Genomic DNA, 25,685 nt, shown 5'->3' with positions numbered 1-25,685 from the left:
AAATAATTCTTCACTAAAGAAAACAGGTATATAGAGCTTTAGTATAATCCTATGCTAAAATTGTTACATTCCATATTTTAGTTATGAATCTGTAAAAGTCAAGTAGTAAACATTAAAATTACAGCCAATGTATAAAGGGCTTTTAGGTTTATTTATGACTGTGATTTCTGTGTTAAAGTATATTGACAGATTTTTTTCTGAAATCATTCTATTGGTTACATTAAAGGGACTGAATTAATGTAAACTTCTATGAATTAAATCTTCCGATTTAAAAAAATACCATATTGTTTTCTATACTTAAAATGTTTATATCTTCAAAAAGTAAATAAAAGTGTAAAGATGTAAGTTACTGTACTGTTTCAGACAACATGAGACATAGTACAGCAGCTGAAGAGAAGAATAGAAACTTGATTTTTATTCTCAAAAGTTTCCAGATTTTTTTCCACATACTATGCCAGACCAACATACTATTTGAGTTTAATATCACATTTAAGTATGCTTAGATCTGACACTTTGTTACAATGGTGAGAGATTTCATGAAAATATTATTTTTAAAATAATCATGTTTTTTTTCTTTTTGTTGTATGTAACAATGCATTCATTAATAGCAACTTGTTTAAAAACACTGTATCAGACTTCAGGTCATTGATAAAAAATGTTAAGCTTATGGAGATACGCATTCTGAGTCCCTTAAACTCATTCCATTGAGAAGACAGAAGACACATGTTACATGTTAGCATGTCTGTGATGCCACTTCTTTCACATACCTGTAGGAGTCAAACCTGAGCCAGAATTTCCTGAAGAAAACATTGGAATGATGTTAAAGTCTACTAGAACTCAACTCTCTTTTTTCTTTGTCAGGATTTTATTTCTTTTTAATTTTTGTGATTTTCATACAATATGGTTTGATGATATTTAAATCCCCTCCTATATCCAAACCTCCTTCCACTGGCCTCAAACCCCCCTCCACTGGCCCCCAATTTAATGTACACACACACACACACACACACACACACACACACACACACACATATATATATACATAACATACTCTCATAATTACATATATGTATAATTGTAGAGTGATTTGTATTCCCAATGTCTCGATTGCCATTTTTATTTTTTATTTTTAATTTATTTGTTTTTGGGTCTTTTTGAGACAGGGTCTCCCTGTAGCCCCAGCTGACCTAGAACTAGCTATATAGATCAGGCTGGCCTTGAATTCACAGAGATCTGCCTACCTCTGCCTCCTGAGTGCTTCAGTTGTTTTTATGTTCACACTTTTACTACAGTCTGTCTTTTCTAAACAAAACAAAAACGTCCTGGAAATTTGTACTTCAATTACTGAACACAATAGATGCTCTGGCTTCTTGGCCTTCAGGCCCTCAGCACCTTCCAGTGGGAGCCATGCACACAGGACAGCTGTATGTAAAAATCCTGGGAGATGCATATTTAGGGTCACAATATGACCGACACATAGGGTCAAAGTTTTCATTCAAGAAAGGCCACAGTAGACAATGCTTCCTGAGGGTCAGAGGACACCATGAGTTTAATTGTTTTTTTGTTTTTTTTTTTTAAGCAATGGAGACAGAAGTTCATTTTGAGAAACATAAAACTGTATAATCCCATTGTTGCTAATGTAATTTCCCGACACTGTTTCCTTTGTTAAATGGGAAAATTAACTTAATTAACTTATTAGAGAAAAAGATCATAATATGATAGATTTCCCAACAAAGGAAGATCCTGGGTTAGTACAAGAATCTTTCTGGTTTCTAGGTCAGCCAAACATTGAATACGCTTGCAAGACCTGAAACCACTGCCACAACAAATGTGAAAGATTTTCAGTCTTCTGCACAACTACTGGAACATGCAGAGAATGTCGGGGCCCACTGTTAACACAGGTAGCCAGACAGGAGCATTTGGGGTTAAAACTGAACTCACACACAGCTTAAATTTCTATCGTAATTTTCAGTACTTCCTATATTGATCCAGCCACAGTTCATAGACTGACTTGTTCCTAATTTGTAGCTAACCAAGAGCAAGGAACTGAGAACAGAAGGCAAAATACAAGCAGAGAGAGAGAGAGAGAGAGAGAGAGAGAGAGAGAGAGAGAGAAATATAAAAAATACCAACATCTGACGGTGTCTTACAGCTGCAATCAGCCCCAGTATGGACTGAGGAATAAGATTCTCACCACAGTGATAACTCAGGGACAGATCAGCCAGAAGTCAGTGCCCCAAGCAGTAATTCCAGTTCACAACAGACAGAAAGAACTAGAGTGCAGGTAGAGTTCACAGGCAGTGGTTATGCTGTGGGGTGCTTCACCAGAGAAGACCACTCAGACAAAGTTTTGCCGAATGAAAGTCGTGGCTGGCCAGGGCTACTACACAAGAGTGTTGGAAACCAAGTGTATAGCCCGAGTCTATCTAGGATAAGCTTTTACACAAAGAAACAATAACCAGGGGTGAAAAGCTTAAGTTCCCAAGCCTATAGGTGGAGAGACCCCTTGACAATTTCTACTCTATTAAGTAAAAATTATTATTTTGCAGAAGCAAGCCAAGCATAACCTACAGAAGCCATAAATCTGCAATTAGCAGGTGCACTCTGGAACACACTGAACTGTTCCCAAGACAACTGGGTCCTGATGGCATGTGTTACCATACCCTGGGCCAACTGCCTGATAATTTCAGAAACTAGAGTTAGTCTAAACTTTAACATGGCGTAGCTATGGTCAAGAAGGTGTCCTATTGCACTTGGAACATGCCAACCGCTCTACAAAACATTGTACCTGTGGCTAAAGTCAGCTGCAGTTAAACTGGACTTTGGTGGAGCCCTGTGGGAAGACACTTGCCTTTGGAGCCTGGTGAGGTCCTACGTAGGCAGGGAAGCTGGGCTCTGTACTACCAAGGTCCCTAGAATCCTACAGAAAATTCTAATGTCATTTAATCTCTATGGCTGCAACTAAATTACAAAAGAAAGCATGTATGGACAAATTATTTTGTTTAAAGTCAAATATGTGAGAATTTTTGTTTAGCAGAAACAGGAGAGGAAAAATGAAAGAATGAACCAAGTAAGAAGAAAATCTAAATTTATTGCTATGGGATTTGCCGCATGCATAAAACATGGAAAAGGTTTGCATTTTTGTTGCTCAGCAGATGTTTTAGAAAGATGAAGCATAATTGACTGAGATGTAAAGTTAATTAGTTGCAGAATATTTTGTTGCTCAGGGCCCATTCATAGAACACCATTGCACCTGCAACTTGCCTCTGCATGTGTGCAAACTCCTTTACAGTGAGAGGGAAATTTTCTTCCCAGTTTCTGGCTCTGCCTATTATTAGAGACCCGATCCTTGCTGTCCAGGTTGCCTTCGTACATGTTACCAATTAAAATTAAATACATCAGTAGTTAAATGCATAAAAGAAGACAGTCATCTCCAACCTGAACTTTTCAATCTGCTCCTTGCGTATCACAAGTCTTTCTCTAGTTTTCATTAATTTCCCAGGAGGAAAAGCCTGCTGTGCAAAATGAGATGGGAAGTCGCATCACAGTACCCATAAACAGTGTTTTCTGACTCAGGATGAGACTATTTAGCTGCATTAAGATAAATACAGCACTGGCAACTGAGATGAAATATTTATACACGTGTCGAGGCATCTCCTCTGCTCTCTGGTCGTGTGAAGTCCCAGGGTGAGCTGCAGGCCTTTCTTGTTCTCCACAGCAGGTGCCCTGAGTCAAAACCTTGTGTACTGAGGAACGAGCCATCCTGAAGGTCATTTTTAAACAGGGTTTGTGTAACCTTGAATCCATATATTCTGTTCTCTTGTTTCATTGACTATATTGCTAACTTTAGATACCCTAAGCTAACAAATGCTATTTATTGTCTCTAAGTTACACAATTCATTATGGTTTTAATGGGCATAAAATTATGAAATTAAGATTCAAAGTCCTTCTCAAATCAAATAACCTTTAGGACATGCATTGGCTGGTATTTGGCTCCTTTATTATTTCAAGCACCACTATAGTTGTTAACTTTCATGGTCTGTGAGATGTATTAAAATCCATATATTTTGTACTTGTTTATAAACTCTTCTTTGTAAGCATAATTTTTTAGGTTTATTGAGACAGAGCAACTATTTGAAGTAACCAGGACAGAACTGTTACCTAGACTACTGCTGAGAAGGGCATGTCATGCCAGCATCGGTAACTATTATTGTGAAACATATTGCAGGAAGCTTTGTCTATGGAATCAACAGGGGCATGCCTTGTGTTGCTGCCGTTTCTTCTGTAGGTAAAAGCTTCATTAGGAGTATTTGAGTGGATAAGGACAACCCAATCTCATTACTATTTTTCCTGTGCTTCCATTACCCTCTCTAATTGTCTAATTGCTGAGTCTAATCTGCTTTGAACTGGGACATCATACAATCAGGCTTGCTAGAATTTCATCTAAAATTTAATAGGCTTTATATCAGAGCTTGTGGGGAAGACTTTTATGAGCAAAGTACATGCCCTTGTGAAGTATGCTGTGGCTGTTTGGAGAGTTTCTTTTTGTTCTCTTGCTTCTTCCATTTTAAAATTACTTGGTTCTGTTTTCCCAAGATGAGGGCAACAATATGTGCCAACCCATATGGTCTTCTGCAGCATAGCACAGCCCTCCTTATCAAGACATAGAGTCTCATTTTCCTCCATCAGATCTGCACTGGTCTTACTGACTGTTGCGACCCACAGAATGCAGCATGAGGGAAGCTGCTTGGCTGGCAAGTGTAGGTCAGGGCAACCACCATCGCTCAGTTTACTCCTCCCTCTTGGAACACAGCCACTACACTGAGGAAGTCAAGAGTAGAGAAAAATGGCAAGGAGTATCTCCATGCAACCGCACACAGCCTGGAGTCAGGAGCCAGATGCGAGTGAAGAAGCCTCCAGATTAGTTCAGTCCTTAGTCATTTCAGTCAGAGCCAGATACACAGGTCTTCCCAGGGGTGACCTCACATATCAGCAAACAAAAGTGAGCACTGACCACGTGTTCTGTCCAATCCCTGACCCACAGAAACCATTATCATAATATGAGGGCTACACCATATCCAAGTAAGTTTGTTTGGTGATGGTTTGTGATGCAACAATAGCCTGCAGCAACGCTGAATAATTTTTATTTGGTTATAAACAACTTAATAAACATAGTACAGAGCATGAAGTTTCTTCCCCAAACCTGCGCTAAATATTGTTCACATAGGAATGATGACCATCAGTGTTTCATTTCAAAGTTATTTTCAGAGGCCAATCATTTTCATCCCTGTAACTTCAACTTTAAGGACACTCTCTGTACAAAGTATACATGTAATAAGCTTAAAAATGTGAAATTGGAGGCAAGCTCACAATCAGGGGATTAATCAATTAAAAATATCTAATACTTGGGCTGGGTGTGGTGGCACATACCTTTAATCCCAGCACTTGGGAGGCAGAGGCAGGCGGATCTCTGTGAGTTCAAGGCCAGCCTGGTCTACATAGTGAGTTCCAGGACAGCTGGGGCTACAGGGAGACTCTGTCTCAAAAAGACCAAAAAAACCCCCAATACTTCAGAGTATGAAGTATTCTTGTGATTGAAATGGGGGGCACTATATGGAATGAGGCTATCCCTTTGATGGCTCTGAGTAGCAGAATAGCATAAATTCAGAGCTCGTATTAATGATGTTGTGCGTGTACACACCAGTGATGACGTATGACAGCAAATAATGGAAATCGAAAGAATGGACTCACGTTAGTGCTTCAGAATAATTATAATGAAGTGTAACTCCTAGAAACTTCTGGACTTCATCCATCACAGTAGCTGGGTCAGATCTCAGCTGCTGTCCATCAATAATGAGCAACTGCAAAGTCAAAAATAGCCACTTATGAAGAAAAACATGAATTGCCGGAACTGCCTCTCTTATCTGGTATGTCGTTAATAAATCAGCCCATGCACTGTATAGAATGCATTTAAATTTTTTCTATTCTTGTTTCTTTCAAAATTAATAATAATTAAGATCTTCCGTAGGCAATTAGTTTTTGGTGAATTATTAAGCTATCATTCTTAATTTAGTTTATTCTAAACCAGAAATAGACTGGTTTATAGAATGTTAGTGGGTACAGGGTTTTCCCATCTGTAGTGTATATAACCAGCTAGCTACCCAACCTACCAAAATCTCATCATGAACCCTGAGGCTTAGGGCTCAGAAAAGGCATTCACTCAGATGAAAATGACACATCTGTTCTCCCAAACTATGATTGGGGTTGGGGGGAAAATGTTTGTTCCCAACTGTCTCACTTTGGTTACTGTCAGAAAACACCAGGTACACCTGAGGAAAATTTGTTTAAAAAGAATGTTAATACTGAAGTCCTCTTGGGGTTTCGGCTGTACCCTGAGCTGGAATGAAGACCGTGGAGAATACGGATGCTTTCCCTAAATCCTCATTTTGGTTCAATCCCATGTCTGCAAGAGCCTCTACTTCCTTCTTAGGGGCCCCACAGGACAGAAAAGCAGCAGGGATCCCCACAAAGAGATGTACAGAGTCTCTGTCTATTGGCTGCTCTACTAGTAATAGTTTTCAACTTTGAGGACAACTTATTTCTTGAGACTGTCTACTAGTCAAAAGATGATATTAGAAGTGTGCTTCGGGACATTTAACAATAGTCTCAGTGGCATTAATTAAATGGTTAATGATATTGATTAAATTAAAACATTGTAAAAAACCACAGTTCTTGTTGCCTGAATTATAAACTATGATCTGTGGAGAAGTTCATCACATTTTCCATTTGTCATTACAATACAAACATGATACCAAAAATAGAAGCGAATTTCAGGGCATTACCTGGGAAGCAGCAAAGTGTGCCAGCCATCTTTCTATGTGCACAGCATACCACCCTGGCACTAGACATCGCCTCTGCAAAGTCTTTAGATCAGGTGGGGCCCAATGGCCTGTGGTGATAACTTCATAGAAATTGAACCTTAGGGCAGCTGGATCTTCATGTGATCGTTGGTGCTTCAAACAAAGAGTGGAGTGTAGAATTAGATTCATTTATTTAAATGCTTGCATAAGTATGCATGTGTATTTCGCGTTTGATGTGTATCTCCTTCCATTTCACAGAATAACAAAAACTTTTAATGTTAACAGACTTTACACTGAAATTGGAAGTGCACAATTGCTTTTTTTTTTTTTTTTTTTGGTCCTTTTGAGACAGGGTCTCCTGTAGCCCCAGCTGTCCTGGAACTCACTATGTAGACCAGGCTGGCCTTGAATTCACAGAGATCCACCTGCCTCTGCCTCCCAAGTGCTATGATTAAAGGTGTGTGCCACCACGCGTGGCTACAATTGCTATTTTAAAGATCAGGCCTTCACTTAATATCAAATGATACACAGTTATCATTTTGTTTTTAAAATACTTAGGCATAGAACAGAGATAGAGTGAAAGGACTTTCTTCACGAGTGTGCTTAGAAATGGAAAGATGTTAGGGACAGACAAACCAGGCAGATGAGCAGAGCCTGTCTATGACATAGGCAAGGCAAGGGTGGGCTCACACAGTGCTTGGCTTATTTTATCTACAGCTGCTTGTGCAGTTACAGCAGTGGGCACAGAGACTACAGGCTCTGATTCCTAACCCTTGTTTAGGTATCCTGTTCAAATGGAGGCTGTCCAGGGTCCCTGTGCTCTCTATGAGTTGCCATCTAGCACTAATAATTCCCAAATACTGTTTCAGTAACCTTTTCACTATCAGGCCTAGGAGCCTTTCATGTTAAACCACCATTTGGCAAGCAGACTAGAGCCCAGTTTGATAAGAGACAAGTTTAATGTCAATATAATTGCTCAATCATTTATTATTCTTTGGAGATAAAGATTTTAAAAAGCTGGGCATGGTGGTACACCTCTTTAATCTCAGCACTTGGGAGGCGGAAGAAGGCTGATTTCTGTGAGATTGAGGCTAGCCGGGTCTACATATTGAGTTCTAGGCCAGGTGGGGCTACAGGGAGCCACTATCTCAAAAAAAATTTTTTTTAAGGTATGAGACATAATTCTTGGCTTAAAAGAAATCAAATCTAATGTAGGAAACAATAGAGTAACAAGCAATAATAAAGTCATATAATAAACTGGAGTTACTTATTCTGACAGACAGGTCAACAAGGAATTACTTTACTGATGGATAAAGGAATGAACTGGATAAAGCTTTTGAGCAAAAATGTAATAAAAAAGATTTTGAAAAATCAGGAAACTCACAAACAAGGATGAGGACAGTCGATAATATAAGGTAAGTCAGTGAAGGTGGATAATGTGTGTGTGTAAATGAACTGGTGTTGTGGAAGATCTAAAAACACAATATGAAGAAAATCTACCCCAGGAGAAAAAAAGAAATATATAGGCCTTTTTTAAGGGAGATAATCTAGATAGGCTGACTAGACTCCAGTGGCTGAACTTGCACCAAAGGACATCTGGATACAAATGCTTGACTGGAAAAGACAACATATATGACGGAATGCATGAAATGTAGTGGGAGGGGCTATGAGGGAGCATGGATGAGGATGGGGTTTAAATATTTGTAGTATTATATGAAATGCACAAAACTCAATACAAATATTTTTTAAAGAAATATATAGGGTTGGATATGTTTGATAAGGAGTTTTTTTTTTATATTAGTAGTAGGTCATATGTATGAGTTAGAATAGAAAAATGAAGATAGTTTAGTAAGAGATGAAAAATTTAAGTAACAAGTAATGAAGAAATGGCTGAAATTCATATTCCTCATGTTTCATGTTGAGTATGTGATTCATTTCATTAACAAATACACAAATTCCATAAATTGGAAAAATAATTGTGAGGATTCTATATATTCATCCACATAGAGTACAGCAGAGCTGAAGCTTCTATTATAAGCAATGATAACGTGGAATTTTGCTTAGTCTGTCCTACATCAACTTACACTAGTTTAGCAGGATATTGTCTTTATATCCCTGAAACTAAGGTTAGCATAAAAATATGACCAGGAAGTCACAAAAGGTCATATTTTATGGAAAAACCCCAGCACATTAGTTCCTCTGTGAGGTCCATTATAAAAATGTGGGTTAGAAATTACAGTGCCAGGTGACATTCATAAGAGTTTCTGAAGTATACCTGCTGAGCTTTGGATTTATGATATTTACTGCATTAATCAGTCTAGCTATGTAATAGGCTACATTACTTTGAAATACGAAGCATGTTGGGTCCTTACTCTCAACAATACAGCAATAAAAAATAACATCAGAAAAAGTAATTCCTTTAAACCTGTATATTCAAAAGATGTATTTGGAAAGGCAGTCACTGAGAAGCATGCTGTATAGATTCTATTGCACTTAAATGATTCAATCGACATGAAAACACTCTCTTTAATCTCTTCTAAGTAGGTTAAATATTCAAAATTCCCACAAATATTTGAATTTAAAACTTTTAGCAAGGATTAATATCAATGGTTTGGTCATATTCAAAGAATAAATTTATCTCACTTTGTATCACAAGTATTCACAAAGACAGACTTTTTTATATCTTTTAATAAACATTAAAAGTTTGTGGATTTTTGACAATAATTGATAAATATTGTTTCCAGTCTAGTCAAAATGTTTGCCTGGATCCTCAACTACTTTTAATCCCCTTTTGTAATGTCATGATTTCCTGTCTCTCAGAATTTAATCTCTGTAATATACATTTATTGAAGAAATATTGAAAAGTCAAGAAGAATAAAGAAAAATAAAAAATAGCATCTTGCATTCTTAAAAATCCCATTTAAGTTTTCCGTGTTTTGTACTAGTTTACACCTGTGTTAAATATGAACACACAGAGACCTTATGCTCATAATTTGGCATCTAGCATCATAAATCAGCTATTACTGGCTTGGCTGAGGCCATTGCTCCTCTGTGTGCTCAGCTGCCTTCACGTCCCTTCTGACCCCTTAAAAGGCTACTTCCTTATATGAGTGCCATCTTTCCTTGCATCGGATCAGCTCATTCTCGGCTTCTCAAAGGACAGATCATCAGTTACTTCATTTTCTTCAAGTCAGGTCTTGGAATTTCACAGCATGTACCCCCTGTATTTCGTTTCAGCCAGAACTTCTTAAACAGAGACCCACTGACTAAATCCAGTGAAGCCTGTGAATTTGGATTGTAACTGCTTTGTAAAATTTAACATCTTTAACTGTGAGTGCAGACGGTTGCTACAGCAATTCTTGTTCCAGTGATTTTTGTCAATAATGAAAATATTGCATTACATGTTTCAGTTACATCATAATGCTGCTTATACTTATCGAAATTCTAATAGTAGCAGACTCACCATCAGAATTTGTTAGTGATTTGATAAAAAAGCTGTTATGAGTTAAGAAATATAACATATAAATAGATAATTATATTTCAGGACAGTTTTATTTTCTGTTTTTATTTCATTTTTATTTTTATTAATTCTTTGTACATTGTATTTTTATTATATTTCCTCCCTCCCTCAGTTCTTCCCAGATTCACCTTCACATCTCTATCCATCGAACTTCATGTTCTTCCCCCAATTCAGTCCAATTAGTGCTGTCCAAACTCTCAGGTGTGTCCTGGAGCATGCTCAACCACCAGGGGTGATACCCTTAAAGGAAACTGACTCTTCCTTTCCCAGCATCTGAGAAGTGCCAATAGCTCCTGAGCTAGGAATGGGACTTCATGACCACCGGCCCCTCCATGCTGGGATATTGTCTAGCTTGAGCTTGAGCTGGTCTTGCACATGCTGTCACATTTGAGTTTCTATGTGCAACTGCCCTGCTGTCTGGAAAACATTGTTTCTTTGTCGTTATGCACCATCTCCGGGTCTTACAATCTTTCAGCTCCCTCTGCTACTACAAAATCATAATATTTTTTTCCTAAGATTGAAAACAAATTTACATGTAAATCCTTAGTCAGAAGATACAGTGTACTTCTGTATCTCTTAACCATGGTCACATCTGTGGAGAGGAACAGATTGGGTCAGGGAGTACATGAAGGTACACACCACATGCTGTATATGATTTTAGACTTGTATTTAGCATAAAAATGCATTACTTCTGTAATGAAATATAAATAATTGAAAGCCACTGCAAAATATTTTTCACCATGAAATCACTGTAGAACTTTTGAAAAGAAAGTTCTTAATAAAATATTTATCTGCTGAGTACTATTCAGTTTTGATTGTCGCTAGGTTGGTTTGCCATTTTCGTTTTGTTCTGTTTTTCTTGTTTTATAAAATGAGTTTGTTTATGCTTGTTTGAAATTACTCTGAACGTTCCTAAGATTTTTTATCACTTTTATTTTAGTGAAAATACTTAAGGTTTATTCAAAACTTCATGCCTACATGCATACAGTTTAGCTTGTTCCTATCCAGCCCTTACAGTAAATGTTGTATCTGTGGCTTGGTTATTACTGATAAATTTTATGAAGGTGTACAATGAAAACGAGGAAGTAGGGCTGTTACAGAAAGACAAGAGACCAACAGCCAAAATCAGGTGAAGAAGAAAAAGATTAATTCACACTACCAGGCTGACACCTGGATCACTCTGTAATGATACCAGTCCCCAGCTCAAGTTTTGCGGGGAAATTTATAGTCAATTCATATGTGAGAAATGCACACAAAAGAGAAATAGCCTGTATGTAATAATTAAGCATGGTGTTACAGGGGGCAGGGGAAGATTCCAGTTGAACTCCCTCTTTCTTATTTCTTATCTTGGGGCCTTTCAAGTCTAAGGTTCTTAGCAACCATCCTAAGGGTTTCATTACCATTATATTGCAACCATCTAATATTCTTTTGCTTCCAGAAAGAAATATGAAATACACAGTTTGAAGAAGAAAAGAACACTAGGAAGATTAATGTTGCAGCCTAGGCTATGCTGAAGGAAGGAAGCTGTAATTGTTTTTAAAAAGATAAACAAAATTAAGAAAAGGCCTCTTGCTTTGCATTGGAACAAGGGGAAATGTGCCTTCATGACAAGACCTCCCCCAGCAAGTTTCCAACTTGGGAAAGGAGAAAGCCTAAGGAGTTTTCTGCTCCTGGAAAACCATAACAAACAAAAGTAGCTGCAAATGTGATCCAACTGGCCAGTGTCTATCCCAAGCTGGCAGCCAAACTTGACAGTGTGGTGCTGGATTTAGAGGCATAAAAGATCCAAGAGTAAGGGGATAGTCAGTTCTTCCTCCAGAGTTTCAGAGAGCAGCTCAGGCCAGGCCAGACCACGCAGAAGGGGAGTCCTGAGTGAAGAAAGCCGGGAGAACCTGAAAAACCACAGTGCTGGGCTCTGAATGTGAGCCTGGGCTCAGTGGAAACCTTGTGATACTGGGGAGGCTGTTAAACATCTGCTGACGATTGCTGTTTAAAGGGAGTAGATCCAGCCCAAGAAAGCAATGTACGTTTCTGGTAGCAAAGCTGGGGAGACTGAGGCATCTGAAGCCCTTTGGAATCAAAGTCCCAGACGTGAGCCCTGGATTTGATGTTTTCTTTACTGGTTTCCAGTCTTGCTCTTGTCTGGTATTTCCCACTATGGCCCTGATTCCTCCCTTTTAGAATGGGAATGTGTTTTCTGTGAACTGGGTTTTATTTAGTGATTAATTCAAGATATGACTGAATGTATTTAAAACTACTTGCCATTATTCATACCTGGTACCAAGAATATGCCCTGTCTGAGGGGTCAATGAGGATGGTGATGAGCTTGGCTTTCGGGACAAGAGATGCAGCTCTCTTGGGAGCATCTTCTGAGTGGAAGTAGTTCGCACTCTTTTCAAATAGAAAATCACTGGTAATGTTGGAAGGAGTAGGAAAAAAGTCCATATACCTGCAGGTGGAGAGAGAGAATTAATTAATGGGAAAAATTTGAACATTTTTTGTATTCATTTATATCAGTTTCTAATTATTGTGCTATGAAGTAATCTAAATAGTAGCTATATTATATTGTTCAAATGTGAAAACAACCCAGAATGACATAATCACTTGGGCAGAGGAAAGAGCAAAATGGAACATGTGGGGCGATAACAATGGGAATGTATAGTGCATGTGAGCTGACACTTTATCAAAGCCTAAACCAAAAATACTGGTTGTACCAGGGAAATACAAAATTGTACCATCTTTCTTCAAGGGTGTTTTAAAACAGCAAATGTATGTTTGCAAAATAGAATGCCAAGATGCTTAAGGTTAGGTTAAAGTTCATAACACAGAAAAAAATGTAAGTCAAAATAGCTATAAAAAACAGCAGATTAATGCACAGCTGTTCTCCTCTTTTGACTTCTATATAATTTGTAGTATATGTAGCAATGCGGGCACACTATAATCGATCTGTTAGAATTAAGGGGATATTTCCTGCCAGTTGATTCTGCGGTGCCCCAGTAGATTCACACCTCCATATGCTGTTGGAGCATTCCTCTGTGTGTCGATTATGGAATCAATATGTTCTGAGGTTAATTCAGTACAGGGCTTTAATTATATGTGTAACCCTTCGTACAGTTCATCACTTCTCTAACCCTCAAATGTTCTAGAAATAAATAATGAGAACAATTAAGAATCCATATAAGACACTTACTTTCTTCTTTGACATTTGTTATTATGTTTCCCTAATGCAGGGTACTGAAGAATGTCACCTTCATTCTTGTTTAACAATTTGTGTTGCTTTGAGCAAAGATAAGAGAAAAAGTGCTGTTCTGCCATTAATAGCTCACACGTATTGCCAGAACATGTTCATACTTTTAAAAAGTGACATAGAGTAGTAATATCCTAGATATTAAGTGAACATTCTTTTATTCAGAATGAGAAGTGAGCTCTGCCCACTGGCATCGTCTTTATCTAACCTTAAGCCTAGTTGCATCTAGCAGTTGCATGTGTGCTAATAACATACAACATTCTACACAATAAACTGTGAGTTAAAAGGAATGTTCCTCACATGAGATTTGCCTTATTTACCTGGGAACTGAAAATTGAATCTAGCATCATATTTTCATGAATAGCATCTCCAAGATCAAGTTATTCTATTTTAGCTTATGGAAATTATTATGTGTTTTCCATAATTTATCAAGTGTTAATTAATGCTTCTTTCTTGCATGTGACTAGGCTTGATATAGCTTTGGAAAAGCTCTCATTTGCATGACAAATATTGCCAACATTGCAATACAACATATACAACTCATATGGTTAATAAAGATACATGTCACACAGTACAAAATAAAGCAACCTGCTGATTTATTTGTTTCCTCAAGCATCACTGTGAAGACAAACTGTGTGTTTAATAAAATAAATGGACGTACCATAAAATAATAGTATGCTTAAAGAGAATTTTAAATATCTTTATGAATAATTCTGATGAAAAATATCCCATAATGCTCTTTATTCAATCATATTAACTTACCAGAAAAATATTATCATTATTGTACTGTCTGAATCAAATTATAGACAATGCTGATTAAACATATCAGTATTATAAATTAACTTTTAATCCACAGTGGTAGAATTGAGCATAACAAATTTATTCTGTAATTATGCAGAGGCCTTGCTTACATCTACAACTGCTCTGCACTGCTAAAGCATGTATTAATAATGGAGTTTACTTTTTGTGATTTTTCTTACCAGTCAATTCCCTTGTGATAGTTGTTGCCATTAAAAAATTGAACTTCTTCAAATGTTTTGGGGCTAGGAAGATTGCTGATGATGGAGGGATGCATAAGAAGAAATAAATAAAGTGCGGTTGTTCCTATTACAAAAAGAAGAGGCATGTTATGTCGTTTTAAGACACTGAAATATCAATTACCATATTTTTGATATAAAATAATACTCAGAAGACCAACTCCTTCTAGTGTCAAAATGGCTTCCTTTCCCTTAGTTAGGTGCATGTAAATGTGATAGCAATCCAAATGTGTTCTTGTCAGTCTCTGCAGTTCTCTCTCTAAGTATCTGAGTTGATTTCATTACATGACCAAAGAAAAGTGGATGAGCGACTCAGTCAGGTAGAATTCCAGAAATACGTGATTCAATTTCCTTCTGAAGTCAGGTGAGTGGTTAAGTGTCACAGGCATGGGGAAGTTATGTCTTTATTTGTTGAGCCCAAATCCAGTGAGCCTTTGATTGACATTTAATTTTGGTCAAGTATTCAATGGAAGTCAGTATGTTATTCATATATGGGTATATGCCTTAGAAGCAATGGCTGGTGACAGATAATCTTTGAACAGAAAACTATGTGCTACTCTCAATAAACTTAAAGTCTGAATGTGTACGTCAGTACATAGATAATAAAAAGATAGAATGGAGGTTAGCATAGCTAAAAAGACACTAAGAATAGGCCTAAGTCCAACAATCACTTTGGATGGCGTACACATTAAAACATCAAGACTGCATGGCTCCCAGTTTGATTGAATTGAATCAACTAAGGAGACAGCACTCCCTCCAAGAGCATGTGACGAGGGTTTAAGTATTGTTAAATACTATTGAGGGTCTTAACTTCTTAAATCTTATTGTGAGTAGTGTTGAATTAGTTAATTACATTTCTTTCAGAACACTGTAGGCAACAGTCATTTGGCCTCTTGAACGACAGTTGAAGGACCCTTCCCTATGTCTGACTACCTTATTCAAGGAGTTGTTAAGCAACCCCTTTTTGGCAGCTGTTCTTAGGCAATTTGCGTGGGCTTTGGAAGACAGTTCCCCAGGCAAGCTAAATCGTGGTGAAATTTTCTTTATTTTTTGAGACAGGGTCCTGAGTGCTGGGATCATAGTTGTGCATACCAAGCTAGATTTGGGTTCTGGAAGCCATCATGAAGCAGGGCTAAGTTAATGAAACTGAACTCTGTCCACAAGTGCAGCATGTTTCTTTCCTATACATAAGCAGGCTCTGTCTGTCTTGGGGTACTTAGGGAAACTTCTTTAGCTACGTATTCCCCTTAGTGTTGCAACATCAGGGTCAACAACTGCTTCTACCCAGTGATCTTTTGGTGCTTTATTTTCTTCTTGAGAAGGGAAGACTGAGCTGGTAACAAGAGGAGATGAAACCCTGTGTTTCAGCCCCAGGCACCAGCACCTCAAATGAGGCCAGAGAGAGATCCTGGAGGGTTCTAACACTTACAACCTGGGGCACTGCAACGCCAGCTGCACGCAGGGCTGCTGGGCTTTGAAGACCCAATGGCTTGCTCACACGTCATGCTATGGCCAAAGTGCTCCAAAGAGTGACAGGCAGTAGAGGTGCTGGAGACTACCAGAGGTGGTAGAAGTATTTAGAAAGCAACAGGCAGAGAAAAGGTCAAACTACAGAAGGCAGAAGGCTATGAAGAGTCGAGTCACTGAGACTGTGAGATTCAATTCCTAAAGTGGTTCCGGGTGGGTTTCAAGAGTTCAGAGCTGAGGGCCCTGACACTGGTAGCTTTGTGCGGGCCAGAGAGTCTTCATTTTGAAAACTCCATTTTAAGAAAGTAACCCTGAGCTGAATTCTCCCCTAACCCCAGTTCTTGTGAGTAACCCAGTCCTTGTAAATCATTTGGCCTTCCTTGTAAGAGCACAGGAGAACAAAAGCAGGTTTTGCAAAGCCCCTATGTCTACTGCTCATTCTGGCATCTATAAACTTGCTTATCCAAAGGAAGTGGGATCTCGAACTCCTTGGCTCCACAGTGTGATGTCGCCACTCAGTAGCTGTAACTGTTTTCGTGTGCCCCTGGTTGTTTGTTCAAAAAGTTGGGGGATGTCCTGTTTACCTGATCTTTAAACAATGTATCTAACCACTGCCTGCCTTGTATAATCAATACCCCCACCTGCAAAGCCCTCTTGTGTTTTTGCTTTAAAAAGTAGCCTCCCCACTCCTTCAGGGCTGCAGTCCTTATTCAGGAGTTGAGGACTGTAGCCCAAGCTAGCTTGAATAAAACTTTGAATTAAAACCTGATTGGGTGTCTGGTGGTCTTTTCTCAGTGGTCCTAAACTCTGTAACAGCTTGGAGACTGCAACTCCAACCATAAGAGCAAGACTCCTGGTTCAAAGGCTCAGTGATTGATCTCTACTGAGTAACTATAGTGCTAGGTCCCCAGCTGTGAAAGTTTGGAGTCATGAGTCTCTTATCTTGAGTACCTAGATCTATAATCCTAGGAGGTTTGAAGGCCTGCCCCATAAGCACCGGATGGGGGTGTCTCAAGGCTGCCATCACTGAGAATCGTCCAGTTGGTTCCTGAATTGCATCCAGGTGAAGTTAAAGGGCCAGCCATCTGACTGTGGTAACATTGCAAAGAACTGTAAATAACCTTCCACAAATCTGATACCCAATTAAAAGTTTATTTAAGAATCCATCATTGGATTAAATCGTAAAGTGTATTTTAAAGCTCTGAAAAAGTGAGAGAGCTACTTAAGAACTGAGTGAGAGGTCAAAGGCCAGCCAGTCAAAGAAACAGCTCAAAGAAAAATGTAGACGTTATCAGGGATAGGAGTCAAAGAATTAACCTGATTTGCTCCTGAAAATAGCATGAATTCACAAAGGAGAAAATATGAGAGGAAGAACAGTATATTGCAAAGAAAAGTGGATGAGAAACAGATTTGAAAGTGGAGGGGAACATTGACCCCAAAGGGGCTTCTTAACAGTTTTTGACACATAAAAAATATTTAAATGATGATGAAAGAAAAAAGAAAGATTTTTAAAGCTCTATCAGAGAGTTGAGAAAATTGATATTTAATATCTGTATGATGTTGAACATGGATGGATCAGTGCACAAACAAATATTTTAAAGTTGTTGTTTAATATCCAATAGTAGATATTTCATAACCTTACTCAGTATTGTAAAAATGCTTAATCGCCCTGAGGACTGTGGGATTGTACCAGTATCTCTTGGAAATCAGCAAGTCAGAGAGCCTTTGGTTTCTGAGCCCTGAATCTTCATGCCACCAGGAGCTGGGAGATTTGAGACCTCCAGTGGCAGGAAGGAAGGGAAAGCACTCTGCCCAGAGTGAGAGACCTGCGCTTGGTGTTCTCATTAGAAGCCACGACGTCTGGGTCTGGAGCCACAAAATGGTCATATTTTTTATTATGTGTTTTCATTATTCCTGTCATTCATTTGTATTCAATCCCTTTGATACATTTTGTCAACTCCTTACTTTTAATATGCCAGACTAAGGCAGAGAAGTCTTGAGAAATTAATACTGACCATGCGACCACTAAGGTGGAAGATTTCAAAGGGCACTTAGAATTGTGGTGCTAATCTAATGCTATTAGAAACACTCTGTCATGTGGCAGCATTGCCTCTGAGCGGTGAGGACACAGACCTGCTGGGAGGAAGCCAAGAGCATGATCTGGACTCTGAGTGCCTTAAGTCCTTTTACTGTTCTGTCTTCTGCCCTCATTCTGTGACGGCTTTCAGCAGAGGAAAATCCTATCTAAGATTCAGCAAGGCAAAACAGTATCTCACACCCTTCTAGCCTCATCTCAGACTGAGAAAAGCAGAGTTTGAGGCCCAGCATTGTACCTATGTTCACTGTAAGGGTACATGTATCACATTTAAGTTGCTGAAAGACAAAAATGCTCAGGGCTAAACCTGGTGTGGTGGCACAGGCCTTTAGTCCCGGCACTTGGGAGGCAGATCTCTGTGAGATCCAGACTAGCCTGGTTTACATAGTGAGTTCCAGGCTAGCTGTGTCTACATGGAGAGTCTGTCTCAAAAAGACCAAAACCAAAACAAAACAAAACAACAGAGCTCAGGGCTAGATAGTTAGCAGTTATCTGTGACTCTACTCCAGGGAATTTACAGTCTCTGACAGCCTGAAGTTTTGCGACTAAGGCACCACTGGGAGCAAAATACACCCTCGGGCTTCTGTGGTGGAGTTTTAGAATTAGAACTATCTTTGCATTAGAATAATATATTCATAGCATGTAAATATGAGCATAGAGTTTTTTGTTTTAACTTTTTGTTAAAAGCTTTATTTTTGCCACATCTGCAGGTCATATATTAAAAGCTAAGGAATAACTTACTGATTTTACAAATGCAAATAATAAGGAGGAAAAACAGATTTATAGTCAATAGCCTGTTGTTTCCAGAAGTGAGACTATTCAATGATAGACTATAGAGGGCATGTCTCCAAACAAAACCATGATCTATCTGAAAATATGTGGTGTTCCCTCCCTGCATATGTGTTGACTTGCTGTTGTCATAAAATTTATATTCCTTAAGGAAAAAAATATTCTGAAAACAATATCAAATTGTCTGGAAATTTTGCCCACAATCTTTGAAATGATCTACTTGCTCATATTACAAACATCATCACTGGGGTCAGGCCTATTTCCTGGGACCGTATGTTTTGGATTATGGTTTCTGCGCTCACTGATGAAAGTGCTTCTAGCCTACGCATTGAATTCAAAATACAGCAACTCAATAAAAACTTTAATTAATTAGGGCATAAGCAAAGTCTATAAAACTGCCACATACTGAAGAAAGTATAAAATATTCTAATTGAAAGTGTCACCCCATTGGTGAAAAATTCTCTTTTACTGCATCCTTACACAGTTGTCCTTCAGTGCATGAAAAAATAGCAAGGGAAAGAAATGCCTGGGGGAATGAGCATCACAGAAAATACTCTCGAGTATATCACTACTTAATGATTATTTTTAACCAGAACACACATATAAAAGTATTTGTAAGTAATAATTACCATAGCTCTGAACAAAAATCAGTGCAAGGCTGATGTGCAATATAAAATAATTTGAGTCCAAACCACAAATCATTTTTAATAATTTAATTCAGGGATTAATTAGGCATAATCATAAGAAGTAAAAAACAGCAAAACTGTGGTACATGAATAAAAAGTTTTCAAAACTTTGATATATATATGTTGAATAGATTCAAAATATGTAGTTAAAGCATTATAGTGTTTAAATCAAATTTATGGCAACACGAGGATCCTTTGGAGGCTTACAGGAAAAAATGCTTCATGGGGAGGAAGGAACAGCCACTCGACAATGAACTTGCATAGGTGTCATGAAACGAGACCTGATATGGTAACGCCTCAAAGTGTACTTCATAACAAAAATAAAGCAAGAAGCACGATGGCCTATTCTTACCTGTTTTTTGTGGCCCAATGACAAGGAATTTTGGTAAATGGTCACAAGTCTTCTCCCTGGACCAGATGTCTTTGTGTCGTTTATCATCGCAGGGATTCTGCAAGGAAAAATAACATGGCTTACTGCGCATTGAATCCCTGCTTGTGTCCTGACAACTCTCAAAAGATAGAATGAAATTCTTGTCTGATCTGGAGCTGGGAGTTGGATCCCACTCCTGTCCTCCGGTTTTTACCAATCCTTTTCCTAAGTGATTAGTCTTTTCTCCCACCCAAGGCTGGACAGAGCACAGCCTCAAATCAGTCCTGCCATGGTAACTGTGATGACTCACAAGGTGCTAATGGTATGCTGCTCTATTGGGGGTTTGTGCCTTATGACAGATCAGTGAGGCTTTAATATGACAGAACCTTGCTTGATTTAGTTTCAGTTTATTCTTTTGCATATGCAAACACCTAAATATTAGAGGCCAGATATTTTATTTTCCACTCAAGAAGACTTTCATTGAGAAATATTTCTTAAGATAGTATTTGTCAGATGTGTTGTTTTTTAATTTGATTTTTTTCTATCAGCCTGCCAAATACAGGTAAAATCATAGACTTTTTGATATTCATTCAAGCACCAAACAGACCTTTATCCAATTAACAATGAAAGATATGTCAAGAGATGTTTACACAAATAGACTTGCATTGTTCTGTTAAAGAATGCAAAACTGAAACCTTTTATTCCACTTAAAATCTTATTTGAGTTTAAAGTTTTTATTTTAAAAATAAGAGGATTAGATACAAGCTCCCAAATACTTTTGACATTTTTGGCCCAAGGACATTTTGAGTTTTAGGCCAGAAACTGGCTACATTTCTTTGGGGTCTTTTTACCCTAACTGCCTTGCCAATTCCTACCTCCTATTCTTATCACGCCATCCTCTGAATGGGCTACCCATATTGCCAATAGGGAACAGGGACGCCAACTGCTCTGGTTTCTTCCATGCTGAGCAGGGACGCAGGGTGAGGCAACTGGAGTATCCCTTCAGTGGGTCTATCTAAAAGACTCCCAAATTGTGTAACTCTTGTCTCTAAGGGGAGAAGAAAGTCCTTGAATCACGAATGGGAGATGTGAAGGAGAAGTAAAGGCAAAAGTAATTAACATTACAAGTTCTAGACAAGGAACTAGAAAAAAGTCAGAATAGGGCAATTTTTAAATGTTCATATGAGAGTCCATTGGAGTTTCTTGACGAGGGCTTCCAAAAGCATCCCTCTATTGGGTTCTTCCTCATTTTTCTTTTGTCTTCCAAGGCTCGACTAGTCGGCTGGGAAGTGTGGCTGGAGCTTGTATCTAGTCCTTAAAAGATTTTAGGGCTACCTCTTCAGAGGGAGGAATGTTGGAGGGGAGGGAGTGGACATGGATTTGATCAAAACACCTTATATGCATAAATAAAGTTTTTTTTTTTTTTAAGAGCCTGTGGCATTCCTTGTTGCATTTCCAGAGTCTAGTAGAGCACTTGCTAGATGAATGGCTCTCAACAGATCTTTTCTAAACTGAAAAAAATATAAATAAAAACAAAATTAAAAATAAGAGGATAAAATAAGTGCGGTGGCACATCCTTTTAATATCTGTATTCAGGAGGTAAAGGCAGGAAGATCTCTGTGAGATGGAGGCCAGCCTGGTGTACATAGCGAGTTCCAGACCAGCAGGGGCCACAGGGAGACCCTGTCTCAAAAAACAACAAAACAACAAAACAAAACAACAAATAACAAAACAACAAAACAAAACAAAACAAAAAAGAGGAGAGGGATAATGGCACTAAAGAAGAGAAAATATTATTTCAAGATGCTTTTTCTCTAAAGTTAGTTTATTAATTAATGATCTGTATTGTCTGAGATGCCCTCACACATTTAGACTCAAGTGATACTCCTGCTTTGACCTTCCATAATGTTGGAATTATGATATATGTTACCGGGTCTGGTTTGCAACATGCTTTTAACATTTAAAAATAGGTTTGATAAAAATTATTTTCTCCAAATAACATTTTGGTATATATATTTCAAAAGTGTTTCAAGATAATTCCTCATCTAGATTGAAGAGGAGATAATCCAGGGGTCCTATAGAGCCCCGTGCTAGACAACTGTACTGATCCATGATGCTTACTGCAGCAGATCTGTAGGAACCCGATGGTTCAGGGGTCCTGCAGAACCTCACGATTGCCAACTGTACTGATCCTTGATGTTCACTGCACCTGATAAGTAGCAAGGGAACACCCTGTCTACCTGGCTCAGAAACATGCACTTGAGATGATAAAAGCTGGTATGGCAGTGGACACCTAAGATCCCAGCTCCCTAAGCAGCAGCGGTGGATCCTGGAAGATTGTAAGTCCAAGTACAGCTGGCAAATGAACTGAAAATACTCCCCCAACCAGTCCAAACCAGAGTAAAGAGAGAGGATGGAATCCAAGTCTGCCAAGTTTGAGGCATTACTACTCCTGAAATTTGTAGAGCTGAAGATGCCTGGAGCATACTGGGAAAGTCCATGGCAAAGGCAAATTCCTACCTTTTACTCTTACAGATAAAAAGGAGGGTGGCACTTCATCAACGTCTTTGGGGTTTGAAGGTGGCATATGTATTCTGGAAGACTCATTGCACCTTGGCATTTATTGCCAAGTCAAGTTGCTGACAAGCCACTAGAGTGAGACCCCAATGCATGCCCTCACCCCCTCAGCCTCTGCAGCAGTGTGTCATCTGAAGCAGAAGATGCAAGTAGGTTCTGGCACATTGGCAAACTCTAAAAGAAAGTGATTGTTTCCTGTCATTGATTGATGTGATCATGTAGTCATTCTCACCTATCAGAAACCAGTACTCACATCCCACCAAACCATAATTCTAGTTGTAACCACCAGTAATTCCTTTTAAGACAGAAGTGATGTGTCTGGGATTGATCTCAAACAGATCCAAGCAGCACTGACAAATATATCCTATGTGCCCCTGTCACCTACACTTTTCTATTGGTGGTTCTCAATCTGCTCATTTCTGCAGCTTCCTGATAGGTTTTCCTTAATCTGCTGATGTAGAGCTAATTTATGGGTTGACACATGTGTCGATAGAAGGCCTAAAATGATCTGGATATAAGGTAGGGGTTCCTAAAACTAGTGGTTAATGGAAACCTTCAAATTGGCAGAGTTTGGGGTAGTACAGTTTGAAATCTGGTTTTTTGTTTGTTTTTTTTTTGGACAGACTAGTACCAAAGCTACAGACTAGTAGGGAATGACAGATGACATAAGGTATGTTATGAGACAATTTGAAAAAACAAGTTAGGATGTTGGAGGTAGTAACAGTGTGATTTCCTGTGCCTCTGCATTCAATACACCAGAGACCATCCAATACAGAGAGAGTCTCCACAGCCACGTGGACAGGTATGGTTCAGCTGTTCTAAGAAGTACCAGCTGTTACCTAATCTCTATTCTCATTATCCCAGTGCCGATATACCGGCTCACAATTGCACAGCCATGGAGGGGTTTCTTTCTCCTCTTGTCTCCTCTAACTACTGCTGCTGAATGCTTGACCTCATGCCAAAAGACACAATTTCTCATTCCCAGAAATAGCAATAGCATGTCACTTGGTGTAAAACAGATTATATGCGACAATTCAATCCTGAAAAGGGCAGTGAATGCTTCATCCAGATTGGGGCTTGACACTCTTTGAAAGTATGCATTTATTTTGTAGCCCGCTGGCCTTGGCTACCAGAGTGGTGGGCTCACGGTGTCTCACTTGTTAGCATGTACATAATAGTGCTAAAGCATGCTGGTAATGAAAATGTGACCATGTCCATATGGCCATGGTTCTATCAATATAACCTACTATCAGAAACTAGTATACTGCAAATTCTTTTAGAAAACACAGTTGAGGCTCAAGTTTGGAGACACAGTGTATTCTTTAAAGCAAAAACCATTAGTTGGTACTGTATTGTCAATGTCAATGGGTAATGGTAGCTAAATCTAGGAGTTAAAGGATGGATATAGGAATGTACCTATTCATAGTTATTCTCAATGACCTATTTGAAAATTCTGTGCTATTTCACCCCTATGACTTTAAGTTCTGTGTATTAAAAAGAGGGGTGCACCTATTGCGGGGACATGATAAGAGGGTCACCATACTGAATGTTTGGTCACTTTGGATCCTCTCTGCTAGCAGGAGGCTAGGACAGGCAAGCCTAGAAATGGATTACTGTAGCAGGAGGCCTCCAAAGATGGTGTGGACCCAGAGCCCTGGGATTCAGCAAGAATTCACTTCACTTCTTGGTCTGCAAATAGCCGGCCAAAAAGAGCCCACGCCTCCGTACCCTGCTCGTGAGACCAGTGACTGCTGACAGACTGAATGGCGCGGACCAATCAGAAAACGACATGCTGGCTAAAGGGACTTGGGGGTAGAGAAAAGGGAGATATAAGGTGTGCCTCCTCCTGCATTAAATGAGCCTGCACCACTCGCCTAGTGCTTGCTTCTACCCGACTCCCGGGGTCTGTGTGTCGTGACTCCATGCCTCTTACCCCCTAATCGGCAGGGGACCCTATCCAGGTTAGGGTCTTCACAGCTGGCCTGAGGAGAACCCACAACACCTGGCGCCTGAATAGGGACTCCTACCCATGGTGTTGGTGACACCCAGAACCTCGGTTCGTTCGGTAAGTAGGCCCCTGGTCTTGTCTGTTTCTTCGGCTGCTCGAGGGTAAGCGAGTAGCCCCCTGCTCTGTTGCCTCCACCCTGTCTGTCATCTTTATTGTTGGACTAGTTCATTAGATCAGGGAGGCACACTCTGCCACGTGGTCCCGAAGACCACGTTGGCACCTCCCCCCTCTCAGCTCTTCCCGGTGAGTTCACATAAGGGCTGATCCACCCCGAACTCAGAGTCCAGGCTTCAGGCCACACTGTTGCCTGTCCTGGAGACATTGTGTGAGCATACGGCTGGAGGTGTCATGGCCTCCAGAAGTCCCTCACTGAGCACAAGACATTTGGATCCGATACACCTTTACATGTTGGGGCAGTTTACATCCGAGTAGCTCACAGTGCTTCTTTGCTTCCTTTGTGTCCTCTTGGTAGTCACCCTCATCTTCTACTTTTGTGGCAAATTCCCCTTTGCGAGACCCTCCCACAATGAGCAATTTACCACCACAATGCAGGGAACCACAAATGGCAGCACTAAAAGTGTTCCTTAAAACCAGAAGCACTCAAGGTGCTCCTTAAAACCAGAGGGTTGAAAGTAAAACCAAAACATATCAAACACTTTTGGGATGAAGCCACTAATTTGTCTCCATGGGTCTCCCCTGAAAACATGTGGGACCCTGACACGTGGATGTGGGTCCTCTTCCTGGCCCAAAAAAGGGAGGTCGGGTCAGGGATCACTCCCCCCTCATCATTCGTACTGATCCTCCTAGCCATCTCTGCTAGCCTTAAATCCTCCTCTCCTGAGGAAGTCATCTCGGCCTAGAACAAACACTGTCAGGAGCAATCTAGTGTAGATCTGGCTATTACTTTGACCACAGACCCCCGGACCCCCCTGGACCCCCTGGACCCAGAGGTGGATGCCACCTCTGCACCCACTTCCAATAAGGAAGGAGATCCTTTGCCTATATCTCAGGATACTCTCCTAGAGCTAC

At 39.5% G+C, this 25,685-nt stretch overlaps 1 protein-coding gene across 1 annotated transcript in view; it reads right to left on the bottom strand.

Moving 5' to 3' along the window:
• The window catches only part of Ndst4 (N-deacetylase and N-sulfotransferase 4), a 327,838-nt gene that overhangs the window by 2,678 nt on the left and 299,475 nt on the right, over positions 1–25,685 (bottom strand). Inside the window, exons 8-12 of the mRNA XM_008829621.1 lie at positions 20,054–20,150; positions 14,608–14,731; positions 12,655–12,829; positions 6,843–7,013; positions 5,752–5,861 (exon numbers count right to left, since the gene is read on the bottom strand). Of these exons, the coding sequence (XP_008827843.1) occupies positions 5,752–5,861; positions 6,843–7,013; positions 12,655–12,829; positions 14,608–14,731; positions 20,054–20,150 (677 nt within the window). The remainder of the gene's footprint in view (positions 1–5,751; positions 5,862–6,842; positions 7,014–12,654; positions 12,830–14,607; positions 14,732–20,053; positions 20,151–25,685) is intronic.

This window comes from Nannospalax galili, unplaced genomic scaffold (genome assembly GCF_000622305.1).
Source record: "Nannospalax galili isolate Female #2095 unplaced genomic scaffold, S.galili_v1.0 scaffold1214, whole genome shotgun sequence".
NCBI classification, from domain to species: domain Eukaryota; kingdom Metazoa; phylum Chordata; class Mammalia; order Rodentia; family Spalacidae; genus Nannospalax; species Nannospalax galili.
This window is presented reverse-complemented; position numbering and strand designations above follow the sequence as displayed.